The sequence below is a fragment of the Lissotriton helveticus genome, chromosome 8 (genome assembly GCF_964261635.1).
Source record: "Lissotriton helveticus chromosome 8, aLisHel1.1, whole genome shotgun sequence".
In the NCBI taxonomy this organism is placed as follows: Eukaryota; Metazoa; Chordata; class Amphibia; order Caudata; family Salamandridae; genus Lissotriton; species Lissotriton helveticus.
Window position 1 is genome coordinate 192,236,581 of NC_136069.1, and position 20,456 is coordinate 192,257,036.

The window sequence follows — 20,456 nt, forward strand, 5'->3', positions numbered from 1 at the left end:
GTACATGTTTTCCAGACAAGCAAGGTCTCCCCCACAGAACCGGGTTAGATCTAGAAAATGAAGTGTATAATTTAGGTAACTATTCTTCGAATTTCATGGTCCTGAATGTTCAGTCTGATTCCACTCCAGACTTACCTGCTATTTCAGTACTACCAGTTGAAGGCGAATTATGTGTCCGAAATAATGGTTCCGTACATGTAGGACATAGTGATTGTACTACTATTGTCAAGTATAGTGACAGTGGGAAATCTATTTTCAAAGCTTCACGTCATTCTTATTTTATTTGTGGTCAAACTGCATATGTTCGTCTGCCCCTCGATTGGGAGGGAACCTGTTACATTGCCTTCCTACTGCCACCAGTTTTCCTAGCCCCACCCGACTACCATAGGAATTCCCACCTAGTACATACAAGACCCAAGAGAAACCTCCTGATTGTCGATTATACTGAAACTACTCTAGAACAATATATAGATATCAATAAAGGTGTCTTTCCTTATTTAGGTACAGTTGTGAATAGTAAACTGATACGTAGATTAACCAGAACACTCGAAGCAGTAGTAATTGAGACTACTTCTGCTCTAAGTAATTTAACCGAAGAACAATCCTTTATGAGAATTGTCGTGCTCCAGAATCGTCTCGTCCTTGACGTCATATTGGCCGATAGGGGCGGGGCCTGTAGAGTCATCGGATCTAGTTGCTGCATTTTCATTCCAAATAACGCGCCGTCTGTTTATTCAGCTATAACCAGACTCCATAAAATTGCCCATCTGTTACACCAAGATCCAGGCACCTGGACATGGTCCGGTTGGTTCTGGAATATAATTTCCGCCTGGGGATGGAAAGTATTGTCCTTTCTAGGTATTGCAGTAGCGATCATATTCAGCTGCTGCCTCTGTATACAATGTGGCCCTGCGATTTGCGGCATTTGTGCTACATCATGTATTCCTAGTCCCAAGCCCCGTTCTAAATCCCGTTCCAGGATAATTCGAGACGAGCAAATGATACTGTATGAAATGATAGATGGTATCATGAATATTGATGTTTCCTGATGGAAACGTAGTGACAAGGAGGGAATGTGGAAAAGTAAATTTTGTCATGTTCTGTGTCCCTACGTGTCATCCATCATATGTTATGTGTGCATGATTAAATATGCATATGCATTCCCTATGTTTGTTTATAGACGCAATTACAGTTGTGTCCACTTCTAGTATGCCAGTTTCCAGTTCTCGTGAATACTACGAATATCAGGCCTATGTAAAGTTACGTTGCCACGTTTCTCAGTGTGCACGTTATTTCATTGTAAAGTCCCCCGTTTCTAGGCCTCAGAAGGGCCTGGACACCAGATTCAGCTCCTGTCTCCTGAAGCCCTCGCTGAGGAGCGATACAGCCCCCACCTGTATCCTCGACCCTTCACTTACTTCCTGCCTCGCAGTGCCCGGCTCAGCCTGGCTCTGCCTCTGAGTCTGCCAAGAGTATGTTATGATTCCAGTTATCAGTTCAGTCCTCCTTCTCTGCATTCCTAAAAGCTACTGAATCGCATCAATAGTTTCCGTCATTGTCTAGCCTTCACGTCCCCATGTAAGAGAAATACTGCATTTAATGGTCATTTAATATTCTTCATCACGCACTACATGTAGAATAATGCATGGTCCAGTCATAGTGTCTGTTAGCCTTTCCCCTCCTGACTTCTAGTTTATATCAACATGTTCTCTAAACATCAGATACTAGATACTGTTTAGGTACATGTCGCCCTGACTCTCCAGACTTCAGTCTCTGCTCCTAGCACAGAGTTCGAAGCCCCCAGCTTCTCCTAGTAACACGTCATTGCTAGTTTGCGCGCACCATCAGGTTAGAGGTCCCGGCTCCTCAGGTAGCCCCCTCCATGGTTTCCGCCCCATTCATGACATATTCTGTTACGTTTGCATCACATGTCTATGTATACGCCCTGTTACACCTCTTTTCACCCTTATCTTTCGCGACTACTACGCGTCACACCCTTTGCTCCACCCACTGCTACGCCTATTGCAATGTAATGCTATGTGTCTGCGTTATGTATATATGCTCATGCACTGTTATTAAAAAGTTATCCTTCCTTAGCGCGCTCATCCCAGATCCAGCCCCAGCAGCTGCTGGGCCCTGCCTTCCTATTCCTGTGCAGGTCGTCCTGTTCCTGTCCTTATGCTGTATTAAACCTGCAAAACTCCTACTACCTCGAATCTTGACTCTTATTTATTGAGCTATCTGTTATTCATTTATTCATTCAAAAATAGGGTATTATTTATTTATTTACCACAGGAGAAACGGCGGTGTGAGTAAGAGAAGCAGCAGAGACCGAGTTAGACAGAGTCATACAGACAGTGTTACAGTTAGACAGTGTCAGATAGAGTTAGACAGTGTTAGACAGACAGACAGTCAGGCAGACTGAGTGAGACAGATAAACTTAGGTATAGTCAGACAGAGTAAGACAGACAGACAGTCTGACATATATAGTCATATAGATTGCCAGACAGAGGAATACAGAGAGACAGATTCAGATAAACAGAGCCAGACAGAGTCAGTCATTTTGATAGAGTCATTAGACAGATTCACAGTTAGTTAGACAGACAGTCAGTTAGACAGACCAAGTTAGTCATACAGATAGAGTTAGTCAAACAGACAGTCAGTCAGACTCAGTCAGACCGACTCAGTCAGGAAGAGTGACAGACAGTCATTCAGACAGAGTGATAGGCAGAGTCAGTGATACAGAGTGACAGGCAGAGTCAGTCAGACAGAGTCAGGCCAAAAACACCCTTAGTAGGAGACACACCCTGTTCAATACCATAAACCTGAATCTTACAAATCACATCCACAAAATGCATGACACATGAAAATCAACAGTGTTCAAAAGTGCACCCTGCACAAGCAGTCACCAACTAGAGATTAGAGGATTAAAGGATTATAGACATAAAAGGAATCCTTCAAAACTCAAGGGTGCAGTAATTTGTCAATATGGGGTCATAGGTGTAAGGCAGAGGTTAAAACAGAACAAAAACACCAACAAAAATCGCACACACCCATTTCGTGAATGTATTCTCTTGATAAAAATATTGTTTTAAATTGAGCATTTGCGAAAAATACTTCTTCGCATTCTGTAGCCAAATGTACATAGATTGCGGAATTAAAAAGAAGCCATTAAGAGTAAGCAGAAACATTTGCATCTCAGCACGGCACTTTTTACTTGCCAGAGCAATATTAAAAGTTTTTATAATTGTGGATAATGTTGAAACATGTATGCAAATAGGAGTGTTACATATTACTGGCAAAATGGGCACTGAGCTTATAAGACTGGCTTCCTAAAGAAGTGAAATAAAGACATTAACTGCCATAACAACATTTCCAAAACATACATGGAGAGTGTGATCGCAGCAGTGTGTGCTTTGTTATGTTATGTTATGTTAATATGTATTTATTAAGTGCTCGTACGCCCAAGGGCTTCATGGCGCTAAAGAAAGGAAACACAACACAGCAGTTAAAAGTGAAATACAGCTCAACAGTAGGCCGGCAAGAACAGCCAGGTTTTAAGAGAGTGTCTGAAGCTAAGAAGGTTTCCGCTCAATTTCAATTGTAAGGGAAGCGAATTCCAAAAGGTGGCAGCAAGATGGTCAAAACAGCTGCCACCAAGGCGCTTCCTTTTGTAAGATGGGACAATCAATAAAGATTTTTGAGCAGAGCGGAGATTTAAAGATGGATTATATCTAGAGACCAGCTCTTTTATAAACTTCGGGCCTGAGTTTTGTAAGGCTTTATATAATGGAGAACAATTCAGACCCTTTTTAGGTCTCGTGACCTATCAATGCGCATGCACATTGAGAGAAGCGAGACTATAGGGCTTTAAACAAAGTTTAACTAACTGCGGCGATTTGGTGCTGTGCCCGTGCGCTTTTAGGTCAATGCGCAAGTGCATTGACCTAAAATGCGCGTGCACATCACCAAATCGCCATCTGTTCCCAAAGCCACACTCCTCCCACACCTTTGAAGTGAAGCTTAGCTTCACTTCAAAGGCCCCGGCTGCTTCACACCCTCATGCCGCTCTCCCCGCTCCGCCCCCTCCCCTGCCCGCCGTGTGTCTCCCCTTCGGTGTCTTAAGTTTTTGTGTGCAATCTCAACAATGACCTGGACCTATTGTCTGTTTTAGTTATGTTTTTGTGGGTAACAAAGTTGCTGTTTCATAGATGAGTCTGTAAACATATAGTCTGTTCATTAGACCAGTTTTCATTCTTGTGAGAATCAGTACCGCTTCATATGCATCTCCAGTCTGGTTGCAAAGAGCACTGCCAGGAACCAATCATAGCAGCGTTAGTGTGATTTTAGTGCATCAAACTACTATAGCACTTTATTGCGTAAAAATGTTTATTTCTAAAGGTTTTTTTTGTTAACAGTTTTACATCCTAATATTGCACGTCATCTAATAACCCTCTTCACACTCTATTATGAATCCAGAGCAGGAGAGTCTGGCCTGGATTCCCTCTTGCCTTAACTTCTTTCCCTGCATGCCTCCTCTCTCTGGCTATAGCCTACTCTGTTTAACGTAATCATTTAATGTATTTATCCAAATTGCCAACGCGTAATTTCATGAGCCTCATCCTTGCCGCCTTTAAACCCCTATCCGTATGATCATTATTCTTGTTTGTCGCCCTGCCCTTTGCTTAGTCACTATACCTGTCTTCTGTTTCATGCTCCCCCTCTGCCCTTTCTGTCCTAAGAGCAGTTTACTTGGCAGTGGAAGACGGTACTTGAAGGTAATCAGCAGAAGTCCTTCCCAAGCTGCCCTCGTGTCCTTGTCATTCCTCTCTCTACCTGTACTGGAGCTCGAAGCCATCTCCTCTGCGTTCGGCTCCGTTCTGATTACCTCTGAGTCCTCCACATCACCTGTTCTTTCACTTTCGCTTTCTCGTTATATGCCCATATACATCTCCCCTCACACTCACCCTCACTCACCCTCACCCTCACTCACCCTCACCCTCGCTCACCCTCACCTTCACTCACCCTCACCCTCACTCACCCTCACCCTCACCCTCACCCTCACTCACCCTCACCCCCTCACCCTCACCCTCACTCACCCTCAACCCCTCACCCTCACTCACCCTCACTCACCCTCACCCTCACTCACCCTCACCCTCACTCACCCTCAACCCCTCACCCTCACTCACCCTCATTCACCCTCACCCACCCTCACCCTCACTCACCCTCAACCCCTCACCCTCACTCACCCTCAACCCCTCACCCTCACTCACCCTCACCCTCACTCACCCTCACCCTCACTCACCCTCACTCACCCTCACTCACCCTCACCCTCACTCACCCTCACTCGCCCTCACCCTCACTCACCCTCACTCACCCTCACTCACCCTCACCCTCACTCACCCTCACTCTCACTCACCCTCAACCCCTCACCCTCACTCACCCTCACTCACCCTCAACCCCTCACCCTCACTCACCCTCACCCACCCTCACCCTCACTCACCCTCAACCCCTCACCCTCACTCACCCTCAACCCCTCACCCTCACTCACCCTCAACCCCTCACCCTCAACCCCTCACTCACCCTCACTCTCACTCACCCTCAACCCCTCACCCTCACTCACCCTCACCCTCACCCTCACTCACCCTCAACCCCTCACCCTCACTCACCCTCACTCACCCTCAACCCCTCACCCTCACCCTCACTCACCCTCACCCTCACCCTCACTCACCCTCAACCCCTCACCCTCACTCACCCTCAACCCCTCACCCTCACCCTCACTCACCCTCACCCTCACTCACCCTCAACCCCTCACCCTCAACCCCTCACCCTCACTCACCCTCACCCTCACCCTCACCCTCACCCTCACTCACCCTCAACCCCTCACCCTCACTCACCCTCAACCCCTCACCCTCACTCACCCTCACCCTCACTCACCCTCACCCTCACTCACCCTCAACCCCTCACCCTCACTCACCCTCACTCACCCTCACCCTCACTCACCCTCACCCTCACTCACCCTCACCCTCACCCTCACCCTCACCCTCACTCACCCTCACTCACCCTCACCCTCACTCACCCTCACCCTCACTCACCCTCACCCTCACTCACCCTCAACCCCTCACCCTCACTCACCCTCACCCTCAACCCCTCACCCTCACTCACCCTCAACCCCTCACACCCTCACCCTCACTCACCCTCACCCTCGCTCACCCTCACCTTCACTCACCCTCACCCTCACTCACCCTCACTCACCCTCAACCCCTCACCCTCACCCTCACTCACCCTCACCCTCCCTCAACCCCTCACCCTCACTCACCCTCACTCACCCTCACCCACCCTCAACCCCTCACCCTCATTCACCCTCACTCACCCTCACCCTCACTCACCCTCACCCTCACTCACCCTCAACCCCTCACCCTCACTCACCCTCAACCCCTCACCCTCACTCACCCTCACTCACCCTCACTCACCCTCACCCTCACCCTCACTCACCCTCACTCACCCTCACCCTCACTCACCCTCACTCACCCTCACCCTCACTCACCCTCACTCACCCTCACCCTCACTCACCCTCACCCACCCTCACTCACCCTCACCCTCACTCACCCTCACCCTCACTCACCCTCAACCCCTCACCCTCACTCACCCTCAACCCCTCACCCTCACCCTCACTCACCCTCAACCCCTCACCCTCAACCCCTCACTCACCCTCACTCTCACTCACCCTCAACCCCTCACCCTCACCCTCACTCACCCTCACCCTCACCCTCACTCACCCTCACTCACCCTCAACCCCTCACCCTCCCTCACCCTCACTCACCCTCAACCCCTCACCCTCACCCTCACTCACCCTCACCCTCACCCTCACTCACCCTCAACCCCTCACCCTCACTCACCCTCAACCCCTCACCCTCACCCTCACTCACCCTCACCCTCACCCTCACTCACCCTCAACCCCTCACCCTCAACCCCTCACCCTCACTCACCCTCACCCTCACTCACCCTCAACCCCTCACCCTCCCTCAACCCCTCACCCTCACTCACCCTCAACCCCTCACCCTCAACCCCTCACCCTCACCCTCACTCACCCTCACAACACATATTGTGTTACAATAGGTGTCACATTTGCGAAAGATAAAACTATTGGCATTGTAAATAACAAAGCTATTAATTTCGCTATTTTCAAAACAAGCACATAAATAAAAAATGTGTCCTTTACAATACCAATAGCTCAAACTTTCCTAATGCGAGACCTATTGCATTGCTGTGCTTCTCTCCCCTGCTGCACTCTCCTGCTCTCTAGAGATGTGGCCTAACGACCAGAGCTGCCATCTAAGTCACGTAAATACAAAACATGTTGCATTCCAAATGCTATAGGTGTCACATTCGCGAAAGTTATAACTATTGGCATTGTAAATGACAAAGCCATCAATTTAGCAATTTTAAAAACCAACAAATAAGGGCGTGGCCAACTGCCGAACATGGTGGCAGCTTGAAGCGGGAGCTCCTCCAGGCAAACCGGCCCGCATCATCTATCCGTACCTGATCCGTCTTTCAGCCCGCTCGAAGGAGCGACATCGGCTCGGGGACCCGAGCGGCACTCAGTGCTCCGACCCCGGTGGTGACCAGACACCGGGAACTGATACAATTTGAGGCGGCGAACTGGGGCCTGCGCCTGCCTAGCAGCACCGGCCTAAAGTGCCTGGCAGACCCGACCGGAAGTCCATCCTCCTCGGCCCGGGCGCTGTGACGTTGGCCGGCCGCGGCTACACTCTGTCGCAAGGAGTGAGCAACAACACCACCTATCCAGAGCGTGCCCCCCTGTGTGGCTACAAGAACTGTCTGGACCTGGTCTGGCCTGGGGCACCGTCTGAAGGCAGAGCGGCTGTCGACGGGAGTGAGAACCTCCCTGGGTCCCGGACGGCGACGTATTGGAAATAACAGGCGGCCGGACGCGCCGTTTCCGCGACGAGGTGAGGCGGTCTGCACTGAGGGCCTTGCCGTCCTCCTACGCTGCTAATAATCTGAAGCTCGCCCCGCGGTGGAGGGGGGGCGCGTCTGAGCCCCATTTCCCTGGCTAAGAGGGGGCATCGTGTGGAGCCCTGTTTGCACGGGCGGTCCCGCATTGGCGCTGAAGTGGTGGTGCACGGAGGGGGTCGGGCGCAATCTACAGGGGGCCCCCCTACAAGAACCCACTGAAGACACACAGCAGCACCGCGATTGGTAGCACTACGGTGCGTGTAGAGCACGGGACCAGCCACGCGGTAGGCCGCACTGCAAATTCTCGGAGACCGGGGTGCTGATCTTCACGGCCGCCGGCGGCGCTGCGTCTGGGCCCTGTGGGAGGTACGCGGCGCCCCCTTGGAACCGGTGGTGCTTATAATTGATTGCCTGACGTCCAGGGGCAGTGCACGACTCGTGGGCCAAGAACCGACCCGACAGCCGACTGCGCCTACCTCCATCGTCGCCGCGCCGACATGGCCGGCAAGGGCACAAGAAGTACGTCGACGCAGGCGAAGCTCGACAAATTTGCTTACAGCCAACATGGACAGGCCCAGAATGGCGGCCGCCACTCGGCTGGAACGACCCCAGAAGCGGGGGCCGCTCCCAAGGTGACCTTAGACGACGTTATGAAGACCCTTACCGAGGTCAAAACGACAGTGGGCTCCATTTCTTCCGAGGTCACTCTGCTTCGGGCAGACTTCAGGAAAATGGCGGAGAGGGTGTCACAAGTGGAGGTGGTTACAAAATCGCTCGTCGAGGACACCTCGGACCTGCAAGTTGCCATGGAGCGCATGGAGAGAGTCACTAAGCAGTTGCAGGAGAAACTCGACGATCAGGAAGGGCGCTCCCGGAGAAACAACGTCCGCATCCTGGGCCTGCCGGAATCGGAAGGTAAAGCTGCTATGGACCTATACGTCGAGGACCTGATCAAATCCCAGCTGAAACCTAAAGGTCTGTCTCACTTCTTTTCTGTTGAAAGGGCGCACCGAGTTCCTGGTGGAACGGCAAAGCCAGGAGCCACTCCGAGACCTGTGCTGGCCAGATTATTCAATTTTAGGGACAGAGACGCAATCCTACAGGCGGCGAGGGTCTCCCCGCCTGTGAAAATTCAGAACTCCACTTTGGCCTTCTTTCCGGACTACACGGCGGAGGTGGCTAGGCGCAGGAAGTCGTTCATGGATGTGAAAAAAGCGCTGCGAGACAAAGGCCTGCAGTACTCAATGCTTTTCCCCGCCAAGCTGCGCATAGTGGCCGAAGGAAAATCGTGGTTTTTTGACACGCCGGAGGTGGCTAGAGAATGGCTTGATGGATGGAGACAGGTGGGCCGACCTCAACGCCCACACAGGGACCGACGGCAACAGCACAGCGGAGAACCAGCGGATCGCCCGTCAAGAAGCCCAGCGAACGAGGAGGGCGCAGCGGCACTGGATTCGGATCTTGAAAGAGACCCCTTAGACTCTGGACAACCTGTTAAGGGCTGAGTTGACTGGGCTGCCAGAGGGATAATATTTTGTAGCCCTTGGGACCTGGACGCTGATGGAGCTGAGTAGGGCGGGCATCGACCGGTGCCTGTAGGGGTCTCACCAACCCCACGAGCAAGTAAGATGAACGGGGACGGGATTATGCACTCTGCCAAGTTGGGGAAGCGGGCGGGTTTTCGTCCGTGGTGCAGGGAAGCAGGGAGGGGGTGGGGGGGGATGGTTGTATTGTTATGGTTATTGTTTTTAGTCATCACCACTTCAATATGGCACATGGTCCTGCTGCAGGCTATACACTCATGGTACCCTAGCACAAGTCATTGCATATGTGTTGCACTCCGATTCCACACGTCAATAGCACTGATCGTAAGCCCGAATGGCCCAGCAAGCTAGTGACACGCCCGCAGACAGCGGCCCGCCGATGACAGTGGTGTCCCCATTAAAACTACTTACATGGAATGTTAGAGGCCTAGGGGACAAGATTAAACGAGGGTTGGTCCTCCAAACCATCAAACGCCACGGGCCTGACCTGGTGATGTTGCAGGAAACGCACCTGGCTGGGTCTACCTGCAAAGCACTCGATAGACGGGGATATGCCATGGAGGTACATGCGGAGTTCACTACGGGATCCAGGGGCACCGGGATACTCCTTAAGAAGAACTCCTCATTTATGGTCGAAAGCCGCAAGAGGGATGATCAGGGTCGGTTTGCGGCGCTATATGGCCAGTGGGAAGGGAGACCCCTCAACGTAGTATCCGTATACATCCCACCGGCGCTACACTCTACGGCACTGCCGGCGCTGGGTCAATTTCTACTTGATCTCCCAGAGGGTGACATGATCATTGGGGGAGACTTCAATGCCATAACTGACCCGCAGTTAGACACCTTTCCCATACGAGAACGCCTGAGGGGGACGGCTACGCTTCCTGGTTTTCTGACCGCGCTAGGCCTCACTGATGTTTGGCGTCAATTGAACCCCACAGCGACACAATACACGCACTACTCAGCTACACACAACAGTCTCTCACGTATTGATTACCTTTTCTTTTTGGGGATGGGGCTGGGATCGGTGGACAAACTAGAGATCCTGCCTAGAGGTGTATCTGATCACTCCCCAGTATCCCTCCACATTACGACTAAAGAGAGGAAGCGCGCCAGGCTCTATCCAATATACCCCAATTACTTACAAATCCCTGGTATTAGGAAAAAGCTTAAATTGGCCACTTCACACTATTTTACAGAAAATGTAGGCACAGTTTCCTCACCCTCGGTACTCTGGGAAGCGTACAAAACAGTCTTGCGCGGCGATAGCGGCTATCACAGGGCACAAACGAGACTCCAGAAGTGACCTCGCACAATTAGAATTGGCACTACATGCCGCGAACGCCGCGCACATGGCCGACCCCACCCCTGCCACTGCACATGCGCTACACCTCAGTCAACAACAGCACTTGGCCCATCTTACAACGGTTACCAAGGGACACTTGGCGAACACCGCACACAGGGTATATGACTTGGGCGATAAAGCCGGGAAGATGCTGGCGTGGTTAGACAAAAGGAGTGGCTGTAATAGAGGTATTCAGAGAATATACGCACAGGATGGCCAGCTGCAGACACACCCTGAGCAGATAGTACGCACCTTGGCACGACATTATCAGGAAATATACACACCGGTTCGGGCTGTCACTGAACGGGAGGCGTTAGCATCGCTTGACCACATTGCTGTCCCCGAGCTTTCGCAAGAAGCGCAACAAGAACTAGACACTGACTTAACCGAAGATGAAATCCAATTGGCAATACAGTCGTTGCGATCCGGCAAGGCGCTAGGACCTAACGGGATACCCGTGGAATGGTACAAAGCGTCGGCTCCCCTGTTGAGTAAACCCCTGCTAGATATGTATATCGAGAGTTTAGACACGGCTGAACTCCCTCTGGACCAGCGCACAGCCACGATAGTCGCCATTCCTAAGCCAGACAAGCCACAGACGGCATGCTCCTCATACCGACCTATCTCCTTGCTCAACGTGGAAGCAAAGATCCTAGCGAAACTCCTGGCTAGTCGCCTGATTAAGCATCTGCAGACCCTAATACACCCCGATCAATCAGGCTTCATGCCGCACAGAAGCACGGCACTGAATTTGCGGAGAGTACATGGAGTCCTGGCGCGAGCACATCTCCTCTCGGAACAGGCAGTCATTTTATCCCTAGACGCCAAAATGGCCTTCGATCTGGTGGAATGGGAGTATCTATTTGCGGTCCTTGCTCGTATGGGCTTCGGCCCGAAATATATAGCATGGATACGGCTGCTGTATAGATCGCCCATGGCACAGGTGGTGGCGAATGGTCACGTTTCACAGACCTTCCCCCTGGGACGAGGGACCCGACAGGGGTGCCCGTTATCCCCCTTACTCTTTGCGCTGGTGCTAGAGCCACTAGCTATTCTGCTCCGAGCAACACCGCTGTTTCGGGGCATCGCCTGGGAGGACGGGTGGGAGGATAAAGTATCCCTATATGCAGACGACATGCTGATCTACATGACCAATCCCAATGAGGGTGTTCCTGCCCTGTTGGCTCTGTGCGATGAGCACGGGAAAGCGTCCGGTTACACCCTGAATTGGTCTAAATCCATAATATTCGTCCTTCAGGGCCAGGAGCCGTTATTGCGGAATGACTGCCCCCTGCAATTAGCGACCGGCTCATTTAAATACCTGGGCATTTTCATCACCACTAATGCGGCGGACTTCTACACTGCGAACTTGGTGCCACCTCTGACGCGTCTACGTGCGGACGTTAAGTATTGGGCTACCCTGCCGCTGACCCTCCTTGGGCGAGCAGCGTTATATAAAATGATGACTCTCCCTAGATTTCTCTATGTGTTAGAAAACACCCCACATGTAGTGGCTCCACGCTACTTCCAACAAATCGCTGCGCTGGTATCCGCTCTGTTATGGGGCAATGGCCCAGCCCGTATAGCACATGACAAACTAGTTAAAAGCTGGTATGACGGAGGGATTGCACTACCCAATCTTCAACTATATTATTGGGCATCCCAACTTAAGGTAATTAATTATTGGATCCATGTCCCACGGGATGACCCCGCTTATAAAGCGGACTGGTCGCAGCTGGGGACGGACGGCATGCTATCAGTATTGTACAACCACTCACAGGTTCGAAAATTGCTTGGACCAACGTTACATACGGCTACCTTATGGCATACAGCGCAATCTCGACTGGGGTGGAAGGGGAAGATCACTAGAATGACGCCGTTATGGGACGCAAAATCATTAGGAAACTTGAGGTCCAGTAAGGGCTTCACACGCTGGGATCAAATTGGGATTTCGGTGGTGGGAGACCTTTGGGATGGGGGCTCGGTGGTTGCATTCTCACAGCTACAGCAGCAGTATGGTATGGGGCCCAATGAAACATTCAGGTATGTGCAAATCTGTCACGCCCTACTACAAGCCATTCCACCTGACACCACACTCCCGGAATCGTCGCCACTAGAAGACAGGTTGCTAACGGAATTTATGGAGCAGAAAGCAACCTCTCTTACATACAAAAAACTGGTTAACAACCTGACAAACCCCACGCAGAAACTTAGAGAGAGGTGGGTTGGAGACATAGGGGACATGGATGACACAGAGTGGAATGAGGCGCTGGCATCGCCGAGAGAAGTGGGCATCTCGGCTAGGTTCAGGTTGGTCCAGCTCAAGATCCTACACCGAACCTATTACACCAGGACACTTCTACACAGGATACAACGAGCACCACACCCCTTCTGTCTGAGAGGCTGCGGGGAGGAAGGAACTTTACTCCACACACTATGGGATTGCCCATTGATCCAGGAAGTCTGGAGGCAGATTATGCGCACAGTATCCCAAGTCCTTGAGGTGTCACTCCTTCCTGAACCCCGTAAATGCCTGCTAAACATTTGGGACCCTACTGACCTGAACAGGTATGGACAATTGTGGGTCACGTTGGCTGTGACAGTGGCCAAAAGAGACATTGCACAGAAATGGGGTGCTCCAGAGGTGCCTACGGTGCGTGGCTGGATTAGAAATATGGACCTTCTAATGGTGAAAGAGAGGGCGGTGTATGTGCTGCGGGCCTGTCCCCGTAAATGGAATAAGGTGTGGTTGCCATGGAATGAATACAGGGGGGAACCGTGTGCACCCTTACCGGAGGACGAGGACTTAGAGTCGGAAGAAGAAGAGGATTAGGAGGGACGAACTAGTGTATGAAACCCTGAGTTGTGGTGGGATGGAGCGGGAACACGATAATGCCTTTGAACGAGTGTATGGAATATGTGCAGTAGAGGACAAATGTCTATGTAAAGATACAACATTCTATTGTGATGATGACATTAGTTGGGTTTTTGTAGATGTAATTTACGTTTTATTAGTTGAACTTGCTGAGAACCAAATGCTATATCATAAGTGGGCAAATTACGAACTAGAACGGGTTATGATATGTTGACAGGTAAGAATATGTACAACGAGATAGCGTTTATTTACTTTATGTCCATAATAGTAGAGTAGGCTCGGACGTCAGAACGTACTAGGAATTGTCCGTCTCGCTGATAAATGTAAGTAGTAATGTGAAACTGCTGATTAATGATGTTACTGTACATATCTTCTTTGCCTTCTTGACAATAAAGTTTTATAAAAAAAAACAAAAAAAAAAAAACAACAAATAAATAAAATATGTCATTTACAAGACCAATAACTCCAACTTTTCTAATGCGAGACCTATTGCATTTCCAATGCTTGTTTTAAATTGACATGAAGCAAAATGTTTGGAGTTAAACGTTAAATGTTTGTCCTCTGGGGCGAAACATTAATTAAGGAGCATGTCTGTGTGTTTGGTGCTCTCCTGGCGCCTCCGGTCTGTTTACTGCTCACACGTGCAATTTACAAGACATTCACCAAGGAGGTGGCTCTGTCTGCCTTTTCCCCTCCCCCCCCCCCCAGTGGCGCAAGTTGCCAGTTTCCTAGCTGTGTAAATCACAGTATATATTTTAAAACAATAACACAGTAATGTGTAACTAATAACGAAACATGGCTGGAGAGCAGGCTGACTTTCCTGAAACAGTACGTCATGCCACAGAATTCTGTTTAGGAGGTATTCCCGGCTTGTTGTTTCAAAATATAGAAAGCACGTGTTTTTTTGCAATTTACATTGCACCTCTTGACTCGATTTTAAAAATGCACGCGCCGTATATATTTCGAAACAACAAGCCGGTAATGTTTGACTAGCAGCTAAACAATGTGTAAGCTGGAGACCAGGCTTACTTTACCTCAAAAGTAGGTCATTGCTCAAAATTGCGTTTAGGAGGTGCAATATAATGTGAAAAGGTGTTGGGGTGGAAGTGAACAAAACGTGAAGCGCGGTGTTGGGACTATACCGCACTTCAAGTTTTAGACAGCATAGCACTATCAACGCTTTCTTATTTTAAAAACAATACAGGATCTTAACAGGCAACAGAAAGCATCCGAAGCAAGTGGTTTTTAACTCACTGAGCCATCTTCTCCACACATTGGCTCATATTACCACAGCTAGCACAGTTTTTACTTTAAACTGCGCATAATTGCAGTTTTGTTTGTGCGATTTTTATGGGCTTGTAAAGTGCATTCACGTACAATCAAGAGTATGTGCATAGGATGAACTCCTCCATAGAAAGACAGTTTGACTGAAACAAACAGATGGGTGTCTATAGACGTTTGATTAAAGTCTCCCCAAATTCTCATTTGTGCAGAAATTCAACAAACTACACAGCAGATAGTAAATGTGCTCCTCACCATGGTTTAGTGTGGTCTAAAACGGAGTTAGGGGTGGCGCAGCAAGAAATCTGTTGTTTTCCGAGGCAGCAAATAGATACGTTGTCACTTGCTTCATTTTTTTTTTTTTTTATTCATAGAGCGAATGCACGTATTTTTTCACCCGATTTATATCCATTAAATACCTATAATATAGTTCTTGCAAAAATAGTAACAAGATGTATGCATTTATGATTCTTGAGATGCTTTACACGCTGAAACAACTAAAATAAGCTTGCACTGTGGTGATTGGGGTGGAGCGGGTAGAAGCGCCTCCGGGTGGGCCAAAAGTTAAATAAAAGACAAACTCTACGTTATCACTAATTCCTAAAGCGAATGCACGTATTTTTCTGTCCAAATAATTTGCTTAAGTTACATATAATATAGTCCTTGCACGACCTTTATAAATGTTGTGATGCTTCACACAGTGAAATGTAAATTAAATAGGCGCAATGTGGTGAATGGGCTGGAGGAAGTAAAAGCGTGGACGGCCCGAATGTTAAAGACAAAACAAGGGAAAGCAGCGTTTGTTAGCACAAGGGAAACAAGTATTTGCTATGGGTGGGGGGGGGAGGGTGGTGGACATGCGAGGGCGAGGAGGGCCGGACAACAGGAGGGAGGGCAGGGGAAGATAAGGCATGACAACGGGAGGGAGGGAATGGTTAAAGAAGGCGCCAAAGCATGTCGCGCCCAGGGGGAGGGGGGGGACGAGGATGAGGGGCAGCGAGCCACGGGTGGCATTGTTAAATACTTTCACAAACGTGTGACTCCGTCTTAGAAGGCTGTGAATGAGCTTGTGGCTGAGAAGTGCTGGGGAGTAGGGCCAACAAGAAACAACAAGTGAATTAGATGCTCCCTTTATGGCGAAAAACAACTTAACTGCATTCCACAGCTGTGTAAATAGGAAATGCATCTTTAGTAAAAACCGGAAGAGAGAAAGGCTTATTTCCTAGCTTTCAGACGTCATTTTTAGAGCAATTGTGTGCAAGAAAGGCGAGTAACATGCATATTGTCTGTTTGTGTGTGCAATTAAGTTAAAAATTGGAACCTTTGCTGAACACGGATGGCTGGTGACATCATGTGCAGAATTCACATTGGCATTTAGTTTGGGGGACAGGAAGCAATCTGCGCACTTGTATTGCATGTTTTTTGTACAGATATTCTGAATATTTTTTTTTGTGGGTGGATAGTTAGAAAAGCGCAAATGCGCCGCATTCATCTCAGAACATCCGTGAACATTAAATTAAAATCTAGGTACTGACTTGTATTTTTACGTGCGAGTTTTAGCTGCAGTGCAACTGCAGGTCACCGAGAGAATGTGAAATGGAGTGGTTTGCGAGCAGTGGTGTGCGCCTGGGAGGCTATGGTGGGGGAAGAGGCTGGGCAGGCAGCAGGAAAGTGAAGGAAGATGGGCAGAGAGGGCGGTAGAGAGAAGAAATACAGGACGAAGCAGAGAAGGTGGAGAGAGGGAGGGGCTGCCTTGAAGGGACAGGGGCACGAAGTGTGAAGTCACTGAAAGTCAAGAGAGGGAGGGGGTGGGCTGCCTGCTGGGAGAAGTTGGGCTGGGCTGCCTTTGATGCGAGTCACGGCCTGCAGCGCTGGTTGGGAAGCAAATGGCTGAGGCTTTGAAGGCTCGTGCATGAGAGCAAGTCACATGATTGGGATTCACATGAACTTTTGGAAATCCTCCTTGAGAGCCAATCAGCTGCCTGAAGAGAGCCTTTGGGGAAAGAACTGGATCAGCGACATAAGGACTCACCCCTGTTTTCTATTTCTGCGAAATAGAAAAGGGGCGAGCCCTAAAAACAAAAGCAGCGCGAAAAACGGCCATTCTTCGCAGCAGAGCAGCTCACGCATTGGCAGGTCATGAGGGGGGCCCCAGGACATTGTAGCATGTAAGGGTTCTTTCAGGCCTCCGAGTTTCAGAAGGGTCACGTTCGGGGAGACAGTTTTACAGACAATCAATAATTGCTAATCACCGTCCGCTGGCCTCTTATCTTACCAGGGGATTCGGACTGGCTTGGCTGTTTTACCGGGGGTCTTTAATTTTGCAACAAATGTGGCATCGTTTTTACCATCACTTTAATTATCAGCTCTAGAACATATTTCAATGTGCTTTCCATTAATATTTCTTATTAGAACATTGGAATTTGGAGCATTCCATTGAATACAATGGAGTGCTCCCTGCTTCTACGGCCCGGTAAAGGCCCGCAGAGCAACATTCCAATGTTGTTTGAACAAAGGCCTCTGGGAGCACGAGGGGATTTCAATCCCCACGGGCTCCTTATTTGTCAGAACATTCTGCCCTCTAGTGGCAGAATGTTCTAATACCCTTATAGCTCTTTGTAGCAGGGCTATACCGGCCTTAAAGTCCCGCTCCCTTGTTAAAGGCCCGAGCCGAAACACTGGAGTGGGCCTTTAACCCCTTCCCTGCTGCCGTTGGCCGTTGCAAGCACTACCTTCGTAGTGCTGCGCACGTCCAACGGCCGACGCGGCCCCGCCTGCGCAAGAGAACGCCCGCAATGCGGCGGAATTACCGCCGCGGTTAACGGGTTAATCGCCGGTATAGCCTGCTACGGCGAGCTATGACGCTATATTATGTATTGTTCCAAGGCTGTCAAGTCAAGTCAAGTCAGGGACATTTGTATGGCGCATCCTAGGAGTCTCATGGCGCTTGCAGCAGTCTCTGACAGATGGAAATAGAGCAGTTAGTTTGCAAAAAGCCAGGTCTTTAGCCTCTTACGGAAACAGCAGTGTTCAGGGTTGCTACGGAGATGAAAGGGCATTTTGTTCCATGAAGCAGGAGCCAGAAACGAAAACGCCCGACCACCATTTCTGGAAGTTCGTTTTTTTTTTTTTAAATTTCACAATTTTTTAAATTAAAAACAGGTGTTTATATATACATACAGTACAGTTTCCGTGTTTCATTTCAATACAACGAGGGTAGTACGGCGTGGTGTCCAGCGGTATTGTCGCGTCTGCGCACAGGGCTATGTGGTACAGACGATTAAACAATTACGTTCCCTCCTTCGTGAATTTTGTGGAAAAACTAGGAAAAGAGAAAGAGAAAAAAGAAAGAAGAGACCCGGGGGGGGGGGGTGTCAGCTCTGTCAGCTGGTTCCTGCTTTTGAGGCCGGGTTTTTTTTTTACGCGGGTTCGAGGGTGATCAGGTGCTCATCTAGTGCCTTCCACATTTCCCCCCCTGAGTGGTGGCCCGGTGAGTGGTGTGAGGCTATGTTGTCTGCCCCTCTCAAGAAGGTGATCCAGTTTAGCCAGCCTTTGAAGGTGGCCTTCCTGGTGTCCTTCCAGTTTGTGAGGATTATTTTCACTGCTGATGTTAGGAGGAGGTCTATCAGATCTCTGTCATCTTTGGCTTTAGGGCTCGGGGCTAGGGCTGTCGCAGTGATTTCTTTGATGCTGCCTTGTAGTGATTGGCCCGTCATTTCAGATATGAATTGCCTTATCTTGTTCCAGAACTTTCTGACCTTGGAGCAGTGTAGGATTAGGTGTTCCAGGTACCCTTTCTCCTTGTGGCAGTTCCAGCATTTGTCGTCTTCCCTGATACCGGCAGCGGCCAGGCGAGCTGGAGTCCAGAGCGCTCTGTGCAGCAGCCAATATTTCGTCTGGGCTAGTTGTGGGGTTATCTTATGTCTGGTTGTGGCTTGCCATATGGTTGACTTCTCCCTTTCCGTGAGACATCTCCCCATGTCTCTTTCCATGTGTTCAAGGGCTTTATTCTTCAGTCTTGATGTGTGGGGGCTGAGTAGTTTGTAGAGGTGGGCTGTTTGGTGTCCTAGCTTGTTTATGTTTGACATGTACTCTATGATGGATGGCGGGTTTCTGCTGAGGTTCGCTTTAGTAATTGTGGTTTTTATTTTTAGGAATGCGTAGAATTCAAGGCCTGGGAGGTTGTACTGGTTTTTGAGTGAGTCAAAAGTGAGGGGGAGACCTTGTGTCATTAGTTGTTGCGGTGTAGAGATTCCTCGCTTATACCACTCCTTCATGTCTAGTGTTCTCTCTTTGTACTTGAGCTTCGTGTTATACCATAGGGAGATCCACTCAGTGTCTCTGATACTATGTTCTAGCTTTTTATCTACCCTGAGTAGTGCTGACTTTGTGTTCTTCAGGATAGTGTTATTAGCCTGGGGGTGTTTGCTATCGGGTCAAGGCCTCCTATTAGTGCTCTTTCCAGGGACAGCCATGCGGGCTTGTATTCTTGGCTTGGGGCTACCCAGTGGATGCCTTGTCTGGTTAGGCATGCGGTGTGGAATATTTTAAAGTTGGTGAGGTTTAGGCCTCCCAAGTTCTTGTTCAGTCGGAGTTTCTGGAGGCTTATTCTTGGTTTTTTGTCCCTCCATATGAAGTTTTTGAGCAGTTTGTCTAGTTGTTTGTGGAAGTCATTCGTCGGTGTGAGTGGCAGCATGCTAAGCGTGTAATTGACTATGGGCGTTAGCATCATTTTCACTGATTCTATTCTCCCCCACCAGCTAATGAATTTGGGAGACCAAGTATCTATGCTCTCTTTCACTTTCTTAACAAGTCTGCTTTCATTGTAATCGAGGGTCGACTTTAGGTCTCTTCCGAAGTACAGGCCTAGGTATTTCAGGTATTTTGTTTGCCACGTCAGGCCTGAATAGTTCAGGGACGCTTTTGTGGTGTGGATGTTCAATGGTTTGCATTCTGACTTGTCTTTGTTTAGCTTGTATCCTGAGACTTGTGCATACTCCTCAATGGTGGACATTAGTGCTGCTATGGATGTGTCTGGTTTCTCTGTTATGATCAGTACATCATCCGCGTAGGCTGCCAGCTTGACCACGGAGTCTTGTATTGGGATGCCTCTTATGTGTGTGTTAGCCCTGATCATGGTTAACAGCGGCTCTATGGCTAAAAGGAAGAGGGCCAGTGAAAGTGGGCACCCTTGTCTCGTACCTCTGCCTAGTGTAAGTGGGTTTGACGCAGCACCGTTTACTACTACTCTGGCTTTCGGCTCATTGTAGAGTGCCATTACCATCCTCCTGTATTGATTGCCTAGGTAAAATTTCTTCATGCAGTTGTTTAGGAAGGGCCAGGATACTCTATCAAAGGCCATCTCGGCGTCCAAGGCTATCATTACGGCTGGCGTGTTTGTTTTGGATGTGATGTCGATTAGGTGGCA

The 20,456-nt window shown here is 49.4% G+C and overlaps 1 protein-coding gene across 1 annotated transcript in view; it reads right to left on the reverse strand.

Moving 5' to 3' along the window:
- LOC144773718 (uncharacterized) overlaps positions 1–20,165 on the reverse strand; it is a 104,758-nt gene extending 84,593 nt beyond the window's left edge. The window contains exon 1 of the mRNA XM_078658861.1: positions 19,987–20,165. Within this exon, the coding sequence (XP_078514987.1) occupies positions 19,987–20,165 (179 nt within the window). The remainder of the gene's footprint in view (positions 1–19,986) is intronic.
- Positions 20,166–20,456: the final 291 nt, after the last annotated feature.